The sequence below is a fragment of the Carcharodon carcharias genome, chromosome 6 (assembly GCF_017639515.1).
Source record: "Carcharodon carcharias isolate sCarCar2 chromosome 6, sCarCar2.pri, whole genome shotgun sequence".
NCBI classification, from domain to species: Eukaryota; Metazoa; Chordata; class Chondrichthyes; order Lamniformes; family Lamnidae; genus Carcharodon; species Carcharodon carcharias.
This window is the reverse complement of record NC_054472.1, coordinates 166,739,531-166,757,151: the sequence shown is the minus strand read 5'-3', so window position 1 is coordinate 166,757,151 and position 17,621 is coordinate 166,739,531. Positions and strand designations below refer to the sequence as shown.

At 40.6% G+C, this 17,621-nt stretch overlaps 1 protein-coding gene across 4 annotated transcripts in view; it reads right to left on the bottom strand.

Moving 5' to 3' along the window:
- The window catches only part of LOC121278997 (protein tyrosine phosphatase type IVA 3-like), a 153,039-nt gene extending 141,074 nt beyond the window's left edge, over positions 1-11,965 (bottom strand). The window contains exons 1-2 of one of the 4 annotated variants that reach the window (XM_041189705.1): positions 11,606-11,656; positions 10,518-10,538 (exon numbers count right to left, since the gene is read on the bottom strand). Coding sequence is in view for 1 of the 4 variants with exons in the window: in XM_041189707.1 (XP_041045641.1) it covers positions 11,606-11,623 (18 nt within the window). In the remaining 3 variants the exon portion in view is untranslated. Of the gene's footprint in view, positions 1-10,517; positions 10,539-11,605; positions 11,687-11,834 lie in introns of those variants that run through there. The other 3 variants (XM_041189700.1, XM_041189703.1, XM_041189707.1) reach the window with 3 other exon arrangements.
- Between the last annotated feature and the right edge of the window lie 5,656 nt (positions 11,966-17,621).

Below are 17,621 nucleotides of genomic sequence, written 5' to 3'. Positions count from 1 at the left end.
AATAAAGCATTTATTAAACAATGTTTCACCTCTTTTCTATTTTTCCCTAGTTCTGTTGAAGAGTCATACAGACTCGAAACGTTAACTGTGCTCCCCTCCGCAGATGCTGTCAGACCTGAGTTTTTCCAGGTATTTTTGTTTTTGTTTTGGATTTCCAGCATCCGCAGTTTTTTGCTTTTATCTTAATGTTTTTCCCTCTTCTTGGTTACCTCACCACTTGCCACAGACCTAATCTAGCAGCTACGTCATTTAGGGCTTGGCCAGCTCTGTCAGTACTGGTGCTACCAAGCCACTCTTGGTGATGGACATTGAAGTCCCCCACCCGAGTACATTCTGCACCTTTGCCACCCTCAGTGGTCAGGAGGTTTCCTTACCCATGTTTGACCTGATGCCATAAGACTTCACGGGATCCAGAGTCGATGTTGAGGACTCCCAGGGCAACTCCCTCTTGACTGTGGTGGGACAAGACATACCCAGGGATAGTGATGGTGGTGTCTGGGACATTCTCTGCAAGATATGATTGTGAGGATGACTATGTCAGGCTGTTGCTTGACTAGTCTGCATGACAGCTCCCCCAATTTTGGCACTAGCCCCCAGATGTTAGTAAGGAGGACATTGTTGGGTTGACAGGGCTGAGTTTACAACTGTAGTTTTTGTTTCCAGTGCCTAGGTTGATGCCGGGTGGTCCATCCAGATTCATTCCATTCTTGAGACTTCATAGCGGAAGGGACATGCTGTTTGACACGATCCGTCAGTCTTTGGGACATGGGCCTGCAACATGCTGGCACTGAAATTCATTTACCACATTACTCATTTGTGTGATAGGCAGAAGGGGACATAAATGTCTTTTTGGCTTGACAGCACCATCCTGTTAGTGTCTAATACCACTAGAGTTGCTACTGCATAGTTTCACCTGTTGCTCAATTTTTGAGATATCTTGCCTTTCCAGGGTAATATATGAAGTAGACTGTGCACATTTCAGGGCCAAAAGCAGCAGCCTTACACTTGTTCAAGAGTTTGTGCAAAATACTGCACAAAATGATCTGGTCAGGGTAGCCATTATTCTGCAGGATGCCTTTGATGCGCCCTGTTTCAGCATCAAGCTTGCATGGTGAGCAAATGGCTCGGGTCCTATTTGAGGTTGCCGATATATAGCACACGGAACTAAGAATCCTAAAGTGTGTTTTGACAGTGAAGGTAGGCTTTAGGTAGACCCTGGCTGACTTTTCAACTAGTATGTCATGGAAGGGGAGTTCATTTGACTGTTCCATTTCATAAGTGAATATGAGTGCAGGATGGAACCCATTAAAACATGTAAGGAAATTATTACATGCATGCAGCTGCAGATTTAAATATAACAAATGTATCATCCACATATCAGAAATATGCAAGCAGTAGGAGGTTAGGTATCATTCCATCAAAGACACGTTTTCTCATAGAAATAAAGTTGTTTGCAAGAGCTTGGCCTAGAGGGGATCCCATGGCTGAAGGCACTCGATACTGCAAAGGCTATGGGCCCTGACAACAATCTGGCAATAGTGCTGAAGACTTGTGTTCCAGAACTTGCCGCACCCCTAGTCAAGCTGTTCCAGCAAAGCTACAACACTGGTATTTACCCAGCAATGTGGAAAATTGCCCTGATATGTCTTGTCCACAAAAAAAGGACAAATCCAATCCAGCCAATTACCACTCCAGTCTACTGTCAATCATTGGCAAAATGATGGAAGGGATCGTTGACCGTGCTATCAAACAGCACTTACTCAGCAATAACTTGCTAACTGATGTTCATTTTGGGTTCTGTCAGGGCCACAGGGCTCCTGACATTACTACAGCCTAGTCCAAACAAGGACGAAAGAGCTGAACTCAAGAGGTGAGGTAGCATTTGACAGAGTGTGTCATCAAGGAGCCCTAGCAAAACTGAAGTCAATGGAAATCAGGGGAAAAAAATTTCCACTGGTTAGAGTCATACTTAGCACGAGGTAAGATGGTTGGGGTTGCTGCAGTCAATCACTTCAGTACCGGGACATTGCTAGAGTTCCTCAGAATGGTATCCCTGGCCCAATCATCTTCAGCTGCTTCAATTACCTTCCTTCCACCATAAAAGATCAGAAATGGGGATATTTGTGGATGATTGCACAATGTTCAGCACTATTCACGAGTCCTCAGATAGTGAAGTAGTCCATGTCCATGTGCAGCGAGACTTGGGCAATATCCAGGCTTGGGCTGACAAGTTGCAAGTAGTATTCATGCCACACAAGTGTCAGGCAATGGCCATCTCCAACAAGAGAGAATCAAACCATCTGCCCTTGACATTCAATGGCTTAACTATCACTAAATTCTCCCACTATCAATATCCTGGGAGTTACCATTGACCAGAAACTGAACTGGACTAGCCATATAAATACTGTGGCTACAAAAACAGGTCAGAGGCTGGGAATTCTGCTGCGTGTATTTCACCTCCTGACTCCCCAAAGTCTGTCCACCATCTACAAGGCACAAGTCAGGAGTTGATGGAATACTCTCCACTTGCCTGGATGAGTGCAGCTCCAACAATACTCAAGAAGCTCAACACCATCCAGGACAAAACAGTTTGCTTGATTACGCTCTATCCAGCACAATAAACATTCATTCTTTGCACCACATGCACACAGTGGCAGTAGTGTGTACCATCTACAAGATGCACTGCAGCAACTCCCCAAGCCTCCTTCGACAGCACCTTCCAAACCCACGACCTCTTCCGCCTAAAAAAAGGACAAGGGCAGCAAGTGCATGGGAACACCACCACCTGCAGGTCCCCTCAACACCAACCTGACTTGGAAATATATCGCCGTTCTTTCACTGTCACTGGTTCTAAATCCTGGAACTTCCTCCTTAACAGCACCATAGGTGTACCTACACTACCTGGACTGTAGTGGTTCAAGAGGGCAGCTCACCATCATCTTCTCAAGGGTAATGGGGGAATCAACAATAAATACTGGCCTAGCCAATGACACCCACATCCTATGAACGAATATAAAAAAGTCAATATTGTGTGTTATCGGACTATAGTGTACTTTCAAACTTTTAGCACAGCATTCAAAATTATTGACCAAGTTCCAGCTGAATTTTGGTTTCTTTTTTTTTATAAAAAGCCCCCATTTTTAAAATTTCCACGAAGACCAACTCCTGAAAATTAGGAAACATAAACAGTGCTGAGTACTTCCAGATCTCCCCATTAATTCCTCATAACTCAGAACTTTGACACTAGAGATCAGCCTTCTAACTTATCTCCAAATTGCCTCCAGCTTACGAGTGCATGCTCAATGGCCTGAACTGGACAGTTTTCAAGATGTGCTCTGATTTGTGCAGTGCATAATTTGAGCATGACTTACTCTGATTTATAGTCTATTGTTTTGGCTATATGGTTCATCATTTACTAGCTTTGTCAGTTGTGATACCTATGCTCTCAAAAAATACAATGTCAGGTTTCACTCACACACTCAACTTTAACTCACCGCGTCTTTCTCCACTACACCACTGTCTCCAATTTGTCACACTGTTTGGTCTGGCATCCAACCCTGGATGAGCACAAATTTCCTTCAACTAAATATTGGGAAGCCCAAAGCTACTGTTTACAGTCCATTCCATAACCTCCATTGCCAAGCCCTATCTGTGAAGTATCTGTGCTCCTTCAATTCTGGCCTCCTGTGCATTACCAATTTGCAGCATTTCACCATTGGTGCCCATGCAGCTATCTATGCCCCAAGATCTGAAATTTCCTCCTGACCCTCTTTACCTATCTCTTCCTTTAAGAGGCTGCTTAAAAACCTACCTCTTTTCTATCCTAACATCTCATGGAACTCTGTCAAATTTTGTTTGATAATGCCCCTGTGAAGCAGCTTTGGATTCTTTATTGCATTAAATCTAAGTGCTGTGCTGGCTATTATTTCTCCTCTGGATGTTTGTGGGCTATCGTTGGATGTAATCTACATTCGGCTGGATACCGATGGAGACTACACCTCAATAAATGTGAAGCACTTTGGATGACCTGAGTACATATGTAAATGCAAATTATTTTACTAAATGCTGCTTTAATTGATCAGAAAGTATGTAATTTTTTACCAATTTTCTTTTTGAAGGTTACTACTTAAAAACCAGAGATTGGCAAGTCAGGATCTTCCTTTTCTGAATTTACTTTAACTGCTGTTATTATGGTGAAAACATTATGCAAGTTTATTCTTGATAATCAATCCACTGAATCTTTAATTTTTAAAATCAAACATTACAACATCTGAACAGTTACATGTGATTTAATGATTCAATGAACGTGTATTTAAACAGCTTTTATACAATCATTGCTCAGATGTGTACACCACTACAGCATTCCTGAGACTGCAAGAGATTAAAACTGGACTAAGTGAATTCTACAGGCAAATTTTGGAAGCAGCTGAAGCAAACTAAATATGTCACAACACAGCAGTAGAAGATAAGAAAACAAGAAAGAGTTATGCTTTAACAACAGCAAACTAGAATAGCAAAAAGACATTGAAAACAAATAAACAGCCTTGTGCAAGGCATCTCAAGCATGCTTCATCACTGATTTCTTTCGCCCCAAAATGACTTGCCTTTGTTAATTGTCATATTGACTGCTGTATTTCCAATGAGCAAATTATGTTGACAGTCATTTAAGATGTAACTTGCTATATAATTTCCGAATAATATGCCTGTTTTGGGTGCAGTTTTCAATTAAGATAGCATTGCATTTCAAAGTTAAGTCTTCTATCGTTGAAGCAGTTCTGAGGAGCATCTTACAGCAAAAACGTTGCATCAAATGCAATTTTCAAAATATTTTAGACTATAGCTTTTGGTGTGAGCAAATATCTCCTTGACTTAACACATTTCCACATCACCATCTGCACTTCCAAAATTCAATCCAAGTGCTCTAGCGTATTAACTCACCCATAATGATATCTTGGGTATTTTAAGCAATCCCAATGGCTAAAGGATGAGGAATAAAGCAATATGGCAATCAAACAGGCACATGCAATTAGGACTACTGCCAAGTCGTAGATAAATGGTGAAACTGATTTGTTGGTTAGGCTTGTCAGCCTGTTTGTGTTGACATTTTCATGCAATTCTACATTAAAAGCCATTTCACACAAGATGTCACAATGGGCTACTCTAGAGAGAGAATCCTGTGGGATTGGAAGCAGATCTTGGGTTGAAAGATATTGGTTGCATTCCATTCATTAGATAATTGTTATGAATGGTAGTATTTGTACATGAAAACCAGTTACTTTTGTTGTCCTGCAAGAAGCAGCAGAACAATTAGTGACGTTCAGAAACATTATTAATCATCTGAATAAAGATGTTAAAGGATCTATTCACAGGTTTGCCAATGACAAAGATTTGTGTGAGTACCAAGACATTGGATGAGAAGAAACAAATACAAATCAGGTCTAGAAGTACTGGGGAAATGACCTGCATCTCTCGATGTCAGTTAGTATAGGTAAAGCTAGTGTTATGCAAATAAACAGGGTTAATTGAAAGTGTCTGGATATCACTCAGGGGTTCTGAAGAGGAGTCGTACAGGCTCAAAACGTTAACTCTGTCTTTCTCTCCACAGATGCTGTCAGACCTGCTGAGTTTTTCCAGCAATTTTTGTTTTTGTTCCAAACTAAAGACTGCGGAATAGGAAAAATGCTACCTGTTATAGTAAACAGATCCCTAAAGATTCCCAACCAGTGCCTCGAAACTGTACCAAAAGTGAACAAGAGTTTTTGAAGGCATTAAAAACAAAAAAACTGCGGATGCTGGAAATCCAAAACAAAAACAGAATTACCTGGAAAAACTCAGCAGGTCTGGCAGCATCGGCGGAGAAGAAAAGAGTTGACGTTTCGAGTCCTCATGACCCTTCGACAGAACTTGCGTTCGAGGACTCGAACGCAAGTTCTGTCGAAGGGTCATGAGGACTCGAAACGTCAACTCTTTTCTTCTCCGCCGATGCTGCCAGACCTGCTGAGTTTTTCCAGGTAATTCTGTTTTTGTTTTTGAAGGCATTGCTTGGCAAAGCCAATAGTAAAGGACAATGCTTAGCTTTTTGTTTTATAAGACCTTGCTTAGGTCTCATCTAGAATATGGGAACAGGGTGGGCCACGAGTTTTAGTTCCATGGTGGGTAAAAGAGGATCTGGAAAAGGTTCAGAGTAGGGCCTTCGACGAATTTTAAAAATAAACTCTGATGATACGAGCGTTGCTAGCAAAGCCACATTTCTTGAATGAAAAGCCATTGGTTACATATAATTTGATTGAAATCTTTAAAATAATGAAGGAACTATAGTTGAGTCCATTGGCTCCACTATTTGAATAAGATTGGTATGAAGGTCTAGAGGACATGCATACAAGTTACATAAGCACAGACCTGGGTTAGATGTTAGGAGAACTTTTCCAGTAACAGTCATCAACCTTTGTAGCAAGTTACTGTCTTGTCCGATGAGTGAATTCACTCATGTTTAAATCCCCTCATGACCTCACCCTGCCTCTCTCCAGCCCTACAAGCCTCTAAGAATTAGATTTTTACTCTGACTTGAGCCCCTTTGTCCACCCAATCATTGGCAGCTATACATTCAACTCACCGCTCTTTGGTTCAAATGCTAGCATAAGAATATTCCTTAAACCTCCAAAAAACACTAATCCAACCTCAGAATACCACCCTCTATGGAATCAGCATTCATTTGCATAATCCTGCAGTTTGTACTGCCTGACACACCAAGGCTGCAAAGTTAGGAACAAATTATGGAAAGCCTATTGCATTAAACACATCAATTCTACCCAATTTAGTTAACCTTCCAAAAAAAATCCTGAAGTTTCTTTCTGACCCTCAAAACTATTTAAGCAGTTTCAATTTCATATCATCCAATATTATTTAACTTTGGTCAGTTACATTTTATATGTGATTTTCCCACGATCTTAACATAACTGGAACGTTGGTCCCTTAACAGAAGTAAAATAAAGCAATAACATTCTGCAAGTTACAAATTAACTTAACTTTTTTGAAAAAAAAAAGAGCAGCTCAATCCACAGTACTGAATACTTCTGATTTGAATCTAATACATTTATTGCTGAATGGAAACATTTCTTTCTTTGTCCTGCTGTTGGTTTGCCAGTTATGTGCTTATTTCCCCTCTGGCAGTTATTTACTAATGTTGAATAATCTGCATTTGTTTCCTTTCTCATATCTTTCAGTATGTTAAACACCTCTCTTCTTCAAAGAAAACAATTCAGTCACTTGACTTAATGTTGGTCTGCAAATTCTTATTTCGCAGTGGGTAATTAATTATGTGTTGTGGACTTATGCCCAATTGAAAGGAAGGACATGGAGAAGAAATCAACTGAAGTCGGTCTTTAGGAACTACATTTTAATCCATGCCACATCCACCCACAGGTTCTCATTTGATGGTTAGAAAGAACTTGTTTTTACACCTTTTACAACCTCAGGATCTCTCAAAGCACTTACAACCAATGAATAATTCTTGAAAAGTTAATCCCTATTATGCAGACAAATTCAGTATCCAAGTAGTACATTGCAAAGTCCAGTAATCAGATTACGACCAGATATTCTGTTTAGTGGTGCTGACAAACGTAAATTCTTGGACTTCTTTAGCATTATGATTGAGACCATCCAGTCAGCTGCCTCTAACACATCCTTCCCTTCCTCTTGCACAGAAAATCAAAGCTCGCCCTTGCTCCAGCCCCAAACCTGCATCTTTCTCAACTTGCTGTCTCATCTTCTTTCATGCCGTCTCAGATTATCATCCATGAAACCCACCTTTGACTCCTTTCTCATTTAACTTATGTTCATCCAACTTTCATTCCTGACTCTCATGATAACTGACATAATAAATAGTTCAGCAGGTCTAGCACCATCTGTGGAGAGAGAAACATTATAATTAAGTCCAACTACTCTTCTTCGGAAGTTCCGAAGAAGAGTCATGTTGGACTCAATTATAATGTTTCTCTCGACAGATGGTGCCAGACCTGCTGGGTTTTTCCAGCATTTTTGTTTTTATTTTAGATTTCCAGCATCCACAGTATTTTGCTTTATAGTAAATTTTTCCCTCTCTTCTTGTTACGTTACCACTCCCTTTCAAAATCATCACACTCTTCGGCATAAAGCCACCTTTAACTCCTCTGTCTTTGAAACTACTGTCCTATATAAAGGGCTAAAACATTTTGTCTTTAATTTGTATCCTTAATTTTCACAACTCCATGTTTGAATCTCTCCAATTAGATTTCCACACCTACAACATCAAAATGTCCCTAATTAAAGGATAGTCTTGGCGACTGTGACCATGATGTACTGTCTGGCCTCATCCTTTTCAGCTTCTTAGCAGCCATTGACACTGTCCACCATACCATTCTTGTCCAGCATCTCCCTTCATTGCTGAGTTTGGTGGGTCCACCCTCACTTGCTTCCACTCTTACTGCTAAAGGATCTCTGGCAATATCTTCCCCTCCTGTCCCAACAGTTAAATTTGGTGTGCCTTCCTTAGCCCCTTTATCAGCAGCAGTGGCTGCAAATCTCTAGGCCCTAAACTCTGGCATTCACTTCCTTACATCTCTCCATTTCTCAACCTCCCTCTTGTAATTTAAGACTATCCTTAAAACCCACATCATTGACCAAATTTTTAGTCACTCTTTCTAATACTTTCTTCTTTGTCTCAGCAGCCATTTTTTTCCTGATCAGCAGATCTGTCCCAGTGAAGAAGTATAAAAAGTGTGTGCTGTAAATGTCCAACTCTGCATCCTTTGGACTTAAGTGAAGATAGGGACCACACCAAGGGGCATGACAAGCTGGGAGAGAGTCAGGATTTTATTAATGACAAAAGGCAAAGCTGGAGGCAAGAGTGTGCTTGAGCATTTCACTGCATTTTTATTTACAACACAATTATTACCATCTTAAAATCACACTTTCAAAATACCATCAGCTGGATCATACACAATGTTGAAAATTGGGAGAAACGCAGCATCACTTATCCACAATGCCCAGTTAATAACAATCAAAAGAATTTGTGAAACCATGTCAGGAAGATATAATAATTTTCATAATGTTATTTGAATGTATTGTAAAGCAGAGTAATAGTGGGGATCTATTACTTAACTGAATGAAAGGCCACTGGTCTGAAGGCTTTGTATCAGAAAGATAGGTTTGAAATGTTAAAAAGGTAAATGTGGGAGAAGTTTTAGAATGCAAGGTGTGAAAGGAACATTTGTATTTTTAAATAGACTAGGCTATCTTGAATTCAAAAAAGAGGGGACGAAATGTTACACCTAGCAAGTTAAGAAACCGTGTGTTTACTTTTCCCCAAAGATTACTGGTAAAATTGGTATTATGACAGATTTTTATTATTAGAGGGGTAAAGTCCAAAGACATAGTGAAACAATGGGAATTTCATTCAAAGGGAAAAATATGTATAAAGGAAAGAAGGTTGTGTGTAAAGGCAGGCATTGTAAGATCTAACACAAAAGTGTGAAAAGCCTCCAGCTGCTGTCCATAAGGAACCAAAGTGAGGAAAACTCACTTTAAATTTGACTGTTCAGGGTATTGTGTCTTACTCTTGCCTTAATGAAGGTGTAACTGGGGGTTAGAATAATTAGGGGATTTCGAAGTTATCATAGTAGTAATTTGTAGATCGACATATGTGCTTAAAATCAGTTCTTCTATTAATAATGGTTTAATTTAGTTTTGTAAGAAACCTAAGTGACTTGGTGGCCTTTTTACTGGATTCAAAGCCTGCATCTTGAAATATTTACAAATTGCAAATAGTTGTGGCAGCTGCTTCAAGTTTTCCTCTGGGATTTGGGCAGCTTGGCATTTACCATCCACCTGCCATTACAACCAATTGTGCAAATTAGTTCTGTCCAAACCCACCTTATCAAAGGTCTGTTAAATGGGCCACCACATGCTTACAACACAGACCTCCAACCTGTTCGCCAAATACCATAGCTGGCAGGTCAAGATTTTTAAATATAAAGAACCACCAGTTACAGTAAATGAAGCAAGCTCAGGTCTAATACTGTATTCAACTATAAATACTTCACTTCTCCCCTCCCAACATAAAAACAAAAATTGGCACACACTTCTCCAGCTTAGAGGGTGAACAAGTGACCTTCTCCCAGGGCCCTTGCCAATTCCACTTTGCAACAAGTCTCTATTTCACTCAGTAACAAGTCAGTAAAATTATCCACTGACCCATCTAAAAATCTGATAGAATATATTTTGAAATTTAGAATGATAGCAGTAAAAAGTTTTGGAGGCATACAACTGCCCTGCAAAGCGGTCACTTCCACAATTTTCACAATCAACTACATTTTCTAAACACAAGATATAATGTTTCGCATTAAAAGCAAAATATAAAATCTATACATTTCCACGTCAACATTTAAAAAGATTGCTAATTCTAAGCATTTAAAAGGGAACTGTCTGGCCCAAGGATAAAACTTTAACTTTTCCTTTAAAATATGTGTAAAAACTCTCACCTCTGAATCCAAGTAGCTGATCTAAGATTCAAATCATAAATACAGGTTAGAACAGCTGACTCGTACTCACCTATGATCCACAACATCACACCAGCAAGGCAAGTTAACACAAACAAAACAATAATAATAGAAAACCCAGCACATTACATGTGAGGATATCTCTTACCCTTCCCAACCATAAAAACAAGAAAGCCAGAATGATGTACAAATTCAAACTGTAAATATTCCCTCCACATAAGACTCAGAGGCCCATTTAAATCACCTTAAAAGCAATATATCACAAAGGCATTGACAGCCTTCTCAACATTCATGAAGCTGTTGCTGAAGATAACAGCTAAAAGCTTTTGAGTGGACACAAACCCTTCAAATTGAGTGTTACAACATTTAAACAATGTAACAAAATATTGCAAAATTGCAAGCTTCAGAAACTAGCGTAGGAAAGAGGTGGGAAAACTTGCATTGCATTATATCTTCTGACCTAAATTAGTCATTTAAAAGAGATTCTTCTGCCTACATTACTTTTTTTTTTAAAAAAGTACTTCATCGGCAACAAAGAGTTTTGGGACTTCCTGGAAGTACGTTATATAAATACAAGTCTTCCTTTGGAGCTACAGTGTAACCTTTGCGAGAGCAGAGCCCTCTTTGTAGATTTCCTTCAGATACCATACGCAGCATTCATGACAGAAGGCATATAAAAAAATTATAATCCAGACACCTGTACAAATGCACTTTGGAGAGGGAGAGACAGAGTGAAAAAAATCTCCTCCCATTTGTTTCGCAGAGTCTAAAAGCATGACAGAGGGAGGAGGAGGAGAGAGAGAGGCACACACACTCACACAAAGGAAAGGAGCAGCCTCATACTCAAGATGGGATCTCAAGAGAGGTGAAAGCACCGGCCTCCTTGACTCTTGTTTGAGAGAGAGACCATCGTCCACAAGACAATTTTTCACCGGGTAAATTTTAAAATGAATTTAACATTGCAGTCACCTAAAGGGAGGTGGGACTGTGTGTGTCTGTGTGTTTCTCTTTCAAAATATTTTGCACTTTTTTCCAGCAGAATCAAATAATATGGAGGTTTTATTACTCACAGCGCGACGCCTGTTCATTTAAAGTCCGAGCAGTATTGCTGATGGTAGTTATTGCTGGTGCTCAGTCTCTGCCTCTTACCCCCCACCCCCCCATCCCCCATACCACCAGCCCCGGTGTTACCATGTGTTCCAGCCGCCGTCGCTAAGGGACGTCAGCGTCGGGTCACAGGTCAACATTAAGGGGAAAATTAATCACAATAATAACCAAAAAAAATAAATAAAACCTTACGCGTTTATTCAGGCTTTCTTTTCCAATTCTTAAAACGCTGTTGAAATTATTCGAGCTTCTCTTTCTCGCTCTCTTCTCTGTTTGATTTTTGGCATCCCTCCTTCCATTCGCGTTGAGAGATGGGGCTTCTTTATGGCCATCCATACGTCATTTCCGCTCCCTACATTTCCCGCCAGTCTTGCTCTCCGCTGCGCTGATTGGTTCTTAAGTCAAGGGTTTGCCTTCAGTTTTAGTCTGTGTCCAAAGTCGGTTCCAGTTACATTTCAGTTAACTACGTTCCAAATAGATCCGTAATGTTAAGAGGGGAAAAAAAAAGTTAAAACTTGGGAAATGAAGGGTACCAGTAAAACTTGTCCAAACTGGCCTTGTATATCTTAAAATGGAACTCCAGTATTCCTGGTGCCAGGATTGTTCATCTTTACTGGGATTTGAAAATCTTGGACTGTTTTATGTTTAGCAAATGTTGGTAATTATCAGTCTACCCGCCAAGAATGCAAATTATGTTTGTTAAAATCTCTCTAATTCCGACCCTCCCCCACCATCCTTTTTGCTTTGGTATATGACCACAGGTTAGTGAGCTGCTGGATGTGACAATGGTTTGCTTTCTTCCTAGCAAAAATAACTGGAACCAGCCAGCGAGGAAAATAGAATGCTAAAAATCTCTTTGAGATTTGTGCCATCTCAAATCTGTGCTGAACATACTTGTGCTCAACATCATAAATACAGTATAACATAGGGAAACATGTAGACCTCAGTGGGTCACTTTGTTCTGTAGCAGAGTTAGAAGGAACAAGGCAAATTTCAGTTACAAACATCCCTACCATCTAATCCATACTGAGTGACTCATTTGCAGAGCTGTGGTGTGATAAATGACTTGCATTTATGTAGTGTCTTTTTACATTTTTTGGACATCCCAAAGTGCTTGAAAACCATAAATTACTCTGATAAAGAAATAAGCTATTCTTGCTTTGGTTTACTAACTGTTATTTTAAAATCCAGACAGTGATCAGAAGAGATTTAAAAAAACAACAGTTCAGATCTGATACCAAAGGCGGAATCGTCCCAGATTTGGATGTTTTACCCGTCCGCTGTGATGACGGGTTTTCGTGGTGTATCATCCTAAAACTGCGCATTACTTATGCATTCCCAGGAAACACACTGTTTCTATGGTGGGCGGGCTCTCATTCTCCCGCCACACCATCACCTCGCTGCTTCATCACACCGGGTGCCATAGTTAAAGTCCAGCCATGCACACACCTGTCAGTGCTTCCAGCCCACAACTACTGCAGGGGAGATGTCCACGAAAGGCAAAAAGACTGCAGCTTCCAGGTTTAAAAATGCATCACTGGAATGCCATTTGGACGCCTTGGAGACCCACCTTGATGTCCTCTACCCCTGCTTTGGCTGCAGGGTGGGCAGCGGTGTTACCAATCCAGCATGGCAGACAGTAGCAACAGTGCTCAATGCCAGTGCTGCACAGAAGAGGTTAGCTATCCAATGCAGATAGAAGATCAATGATATTATCCATGCAACCAGGGTATGGCAACCATCTCATCATTCTAAACTCAAACCCATCACACATTCACTGGTATCTCACTCACTGCCAGCTCAAGGGACATCACCACCCATACTCACACACATGCCCTCACAAGCCCACCTGAGCTCATCTCCTCTGGAGACTTCTTCTTCAGCCCTAACCTTCTCGAGGTCACTTTCACAGATTAAAATGTGCCCCCACACCCACTCTGGGATACTCTTCTTCCCTAGTATAGCTCTCGTCCTGCAGCCTCTTCCCTTGCCTCAGGCCACTTCTCCCCTTTCCCCAAGCAAGACTTTGCTCTGCAGCCATTGAAAGGCCATCCACATATGGCTGATTTAATAGGTAGAAATCTGCTGTGAACCCCCCTAAAAGTAATGTGGTGCTGTCTGTGAAGCCTGGCACTGATGATTGCAAGTGCTGACCGAAGCAAGGTAGGCAAACAAACCTTTAAGTCCTGATTGAAATGCAGCCCGCCAGGTGCACGTCACTTATATGCTGTTGTGAAACATGTCAGCTTGTTTTCCCATTGACGTGGGCGGACAATCCAGTCGGTAGTTGGGGGATAGGTCTGGCAAGATGGCCTAATAATGATTTGCTGATGTATTACAATGATGTCTCGACATCTGATGGCGAGAAAAACAGCAGCCAACTGCAAATTGGTTTCACGCCATTGTAAAACCGATTGCAAAATATTGTCCGCTCATGCCACCAAACACAACCAACACTGGAGGACAAGGAAAATCCCAGCCCAAGTTTCTTTCAATATTTCAAGTGTTTCAAGTTTTGCTGATTATTGACTTTGAAGAAGTGAATCTTTATTCATTTTAATCCTGCCTAAGTCAAGGTGTTAGTTTGACCAAGTTAACAACATTCTTGTGTTAGAACCAGAAGGTCATAGTTCCAAGGTGCCTTCTAGAATTTGAGTACATAATCTAAGGAGACATTTTTGCGCAGTACTGAGGAATTCTTTTTTTCAGATGAGATATTAAACCAAGGCCTGATCTGCCTCAAGTGGCCATGAAACATCCCCTGGCACTAACAGGAGCAGAACAGTAAATCTCCAAGTGTTCCAAATATCGTTTCTCAACTAACATCAAAAAATTAATTTTTTCATGTTCTTGCTTGCTGTGTGTGGGATCTTGATGTGTGGTATTTGATTGCCTTTTTCACAACATAACTGATGACTGAACTTAAAAAGAATTACTTCCTGATATCAGTCTTAAATTTATCTTTTACCGATTTAATCTGTGTCCACTACTGCCTCAATTTAACTATTCTAGATTTACCCTTTTCTATACGCATAACTATCATGTATGTGTCTATAAGATCACAACTTGCTTTACAAACTGAAAAACCAGACTGCTCATTACTTTGACCTTTGACATATCAGCTTTGTAGTTTTTCACAGCCTCCAGTGTTTGAATGTCTACCTTGTTTTTCCATGGCTAGGAGTAAACTTAGAACCTAAGGAACCAACTATACCACTTATATATATAGTTTATGCCTAGAAGTAGATGATGCCCAAATCTGGATTGCCAGTCTTGCATCAAACAGTTTAGGTTACAATAACATTCGCACTACCAACCTCACAATAGGACCAAATTCAGTCCCAAGGCGTGAATCTACTTTGCCAGCCAAATTCCCATAAAATATAAATTATGGTCTTTTTTCATTGATGCACTATACAGAAAATTATGGTTTCCTGGAACTGATAACAAATGTATTAAGACTTCAGATGATGCCACAATTATAAATTCAGTGATTGATAACACTTTAGTAACTGATAACAATCATATGTGATTGTATGGTTGTACTCACTCCAGGGTGTGCAGTATTCTCAAAACATATCATATGAAGTTCATGTGGTTAATTCTGATGTTCCTTTTTTGCTGGTAGGTGAAATTAATGGTCAATTTGCTCCATTTTGTTAATTTGTCACACTTAATAATTTTGGGCACCTCGTGCCAACATCAAGCACTCCTGAGCCAAATATAGCACAGTGAGATGCAACATGAAACTCAATTTCCTCGGTCTCAAGTGCAGATGAGCACCAGCAACTGACTAAGTCATATTATATTTGTCTAATTGATAATGAATAGTTAACACAGAAAATTGTATTAATTTCTTGGTTACTAAGATTCTTTTAGTGTAGGAATTAGTACACTAAGCATTACATTAATTGTTAACTATCTTTCCTAAATTTGTTTAATTCATTGCATTAACAAAACTGCAAGAACAGTGAGAGGACACACAAGACTGAATAGAACTCGTATATGTAATGCAGTAATCCACATTACTGAGATAAAAAAATACTTATTTATTCCTGGTATGTGGATGCGATTGGCAAGCATTAATTTATTGGCCATCCCTAATTGCCCTTGAGAAGGGGGTGATGAGCTGCCTTTTTGCAGTCCATGTGGTGTAGGTACACCGACAGTGCTGTTAGGAAGGGAGTTCCAGGTTCTTGATTCAGCGACAGGAATGAACAGCAAAACGGTTCCAAGTCAGGATGGTGTCATGTTCCAGTGTATTATAAACTCTCATTCAATATTTTATATTTTTTAAAAAACAAAAGGACTACAAAAAGATGGCCACCTGAGGATCACCTGCCTTCTCTTATGGATTGAAACACTCCTTGTCTCAAGAGGGAACAAAAAGAATTTTACAGATGACTCAATGCCTTTTCCCTGAAACTAATTCAAGTTGATAAAACTAAAAAGAACCTGAAATTCTAGGTTTTATAAAAGTGGTTAAGAAGTACAAAACTATAGGTAATGCTAAACCTGTACAAATTATTGATTAGACCACAAATTATAATATTGTGCCCTGTTGTGGTGCCCTGTGTAGGAAATATATAAAGACCACACCCCTGGCCTTTGGTTCAAGGCATTGGTGATCATAGCACATGAATTCATGATATTTAGACATCCAGAATTACAGGAGGAATTACCTATGAGACAAACCACCAATCTAAAATAAACAAAAAAACTTACATATCATTGCAATCATCATTGTATTCAAAGCCAGTGATAGAACATGAAATATTCCAGAAGAGTCCAGAAACATGTAGTGATGCATGACCCAAATAAAAGTTTAACATCATTGCTGTCTTGAATAACACATAGGCAGGTGTGACCAACTGGAATAAAAACAGAAAATGCTGCAAAATCTCAGTAGGTCTGACAGCATTTGTGGAGAGAGAAACAGGGGTAACATTTTGAGTCTGCATGACTCTTCTTCAGAGCTAAAAAGGAGTAGAAATGTGATGAAATGTATACTGCTTAAGTGGTGTGGAGTTGGTGAAGCTGGATAGAAGGTCAGCCATAGGTTGGGGCTAAGGAGAGATTGAAAAAGATGCCATGGACACAAGGCAAAGGGAGTGTTAATTGTAGAATGCCAAGTTTCTATCAGAGAACTGCACAGACCTTCACTCCATTGCTGTAGCCATGGGTGAGATCTTGCTGTGGCTACGCGAAAGGAGGCAAGGCACCTCGACCTCCCTCCAGGTGCCCCTTCGCCTCAAGGTGTCAGGCAGGGGCCCTCAGGCACTCAAAGGGAGGAGGAATAGCTATAGGACACCCCTGGGGACTCCACTAGGAATCTCTGAGGGTGTCCAGCCCTTCAGAATTCCCCTTGCCTGGGACCCCTTCAGCTTTGTGAGTGCAGAGGAAGCAGCTGCCCACAGCAGGAGAGCCAAAATAAGCTGAAGCCCTCCGGCCTTGGGTCTCCAGAGGACACCAAGATCATCCAAGACACCAGAGCAACTGGTGAACATGGTGCCTGCACCCCTGCTGCGGATATCGGTGGAGCACCTAGAATTAGTGAACGATTAAGAAGTTATGATTTCACAAGTGGTTACACGGGTGCACTATAATTGTTAATTTTTTTTCATTCACCTACAGGATGTGGGCTTTGATGGCTGGGCCAGCATTTATTGCTCATCCCTAGTTGCCCTTGAGAAGGTGGTGGTGAGCTGCCTTCTTGAACTGCTGCAGTCCCTGTGGTGTCGGTACACCCACAGTGCTGTTGGTGAGGGAGTTCCAGGATTTTGACCCAGCGACAGTGACTTGGATGGGAACTTCCAGTTGGTGGTGTTCCAATCTATCTGTTGCCCTTGTCCATCCAGATGGTGGTGGCCATGAGTTTAGAAGGTGTTGTTGAAGGAACATTGGTGAATTCCTGCTGCGCATCTTGTAGATGGTACACCCTGTTGCTATTGCGCATCGGTGGTGGAGGGAATGAATGTT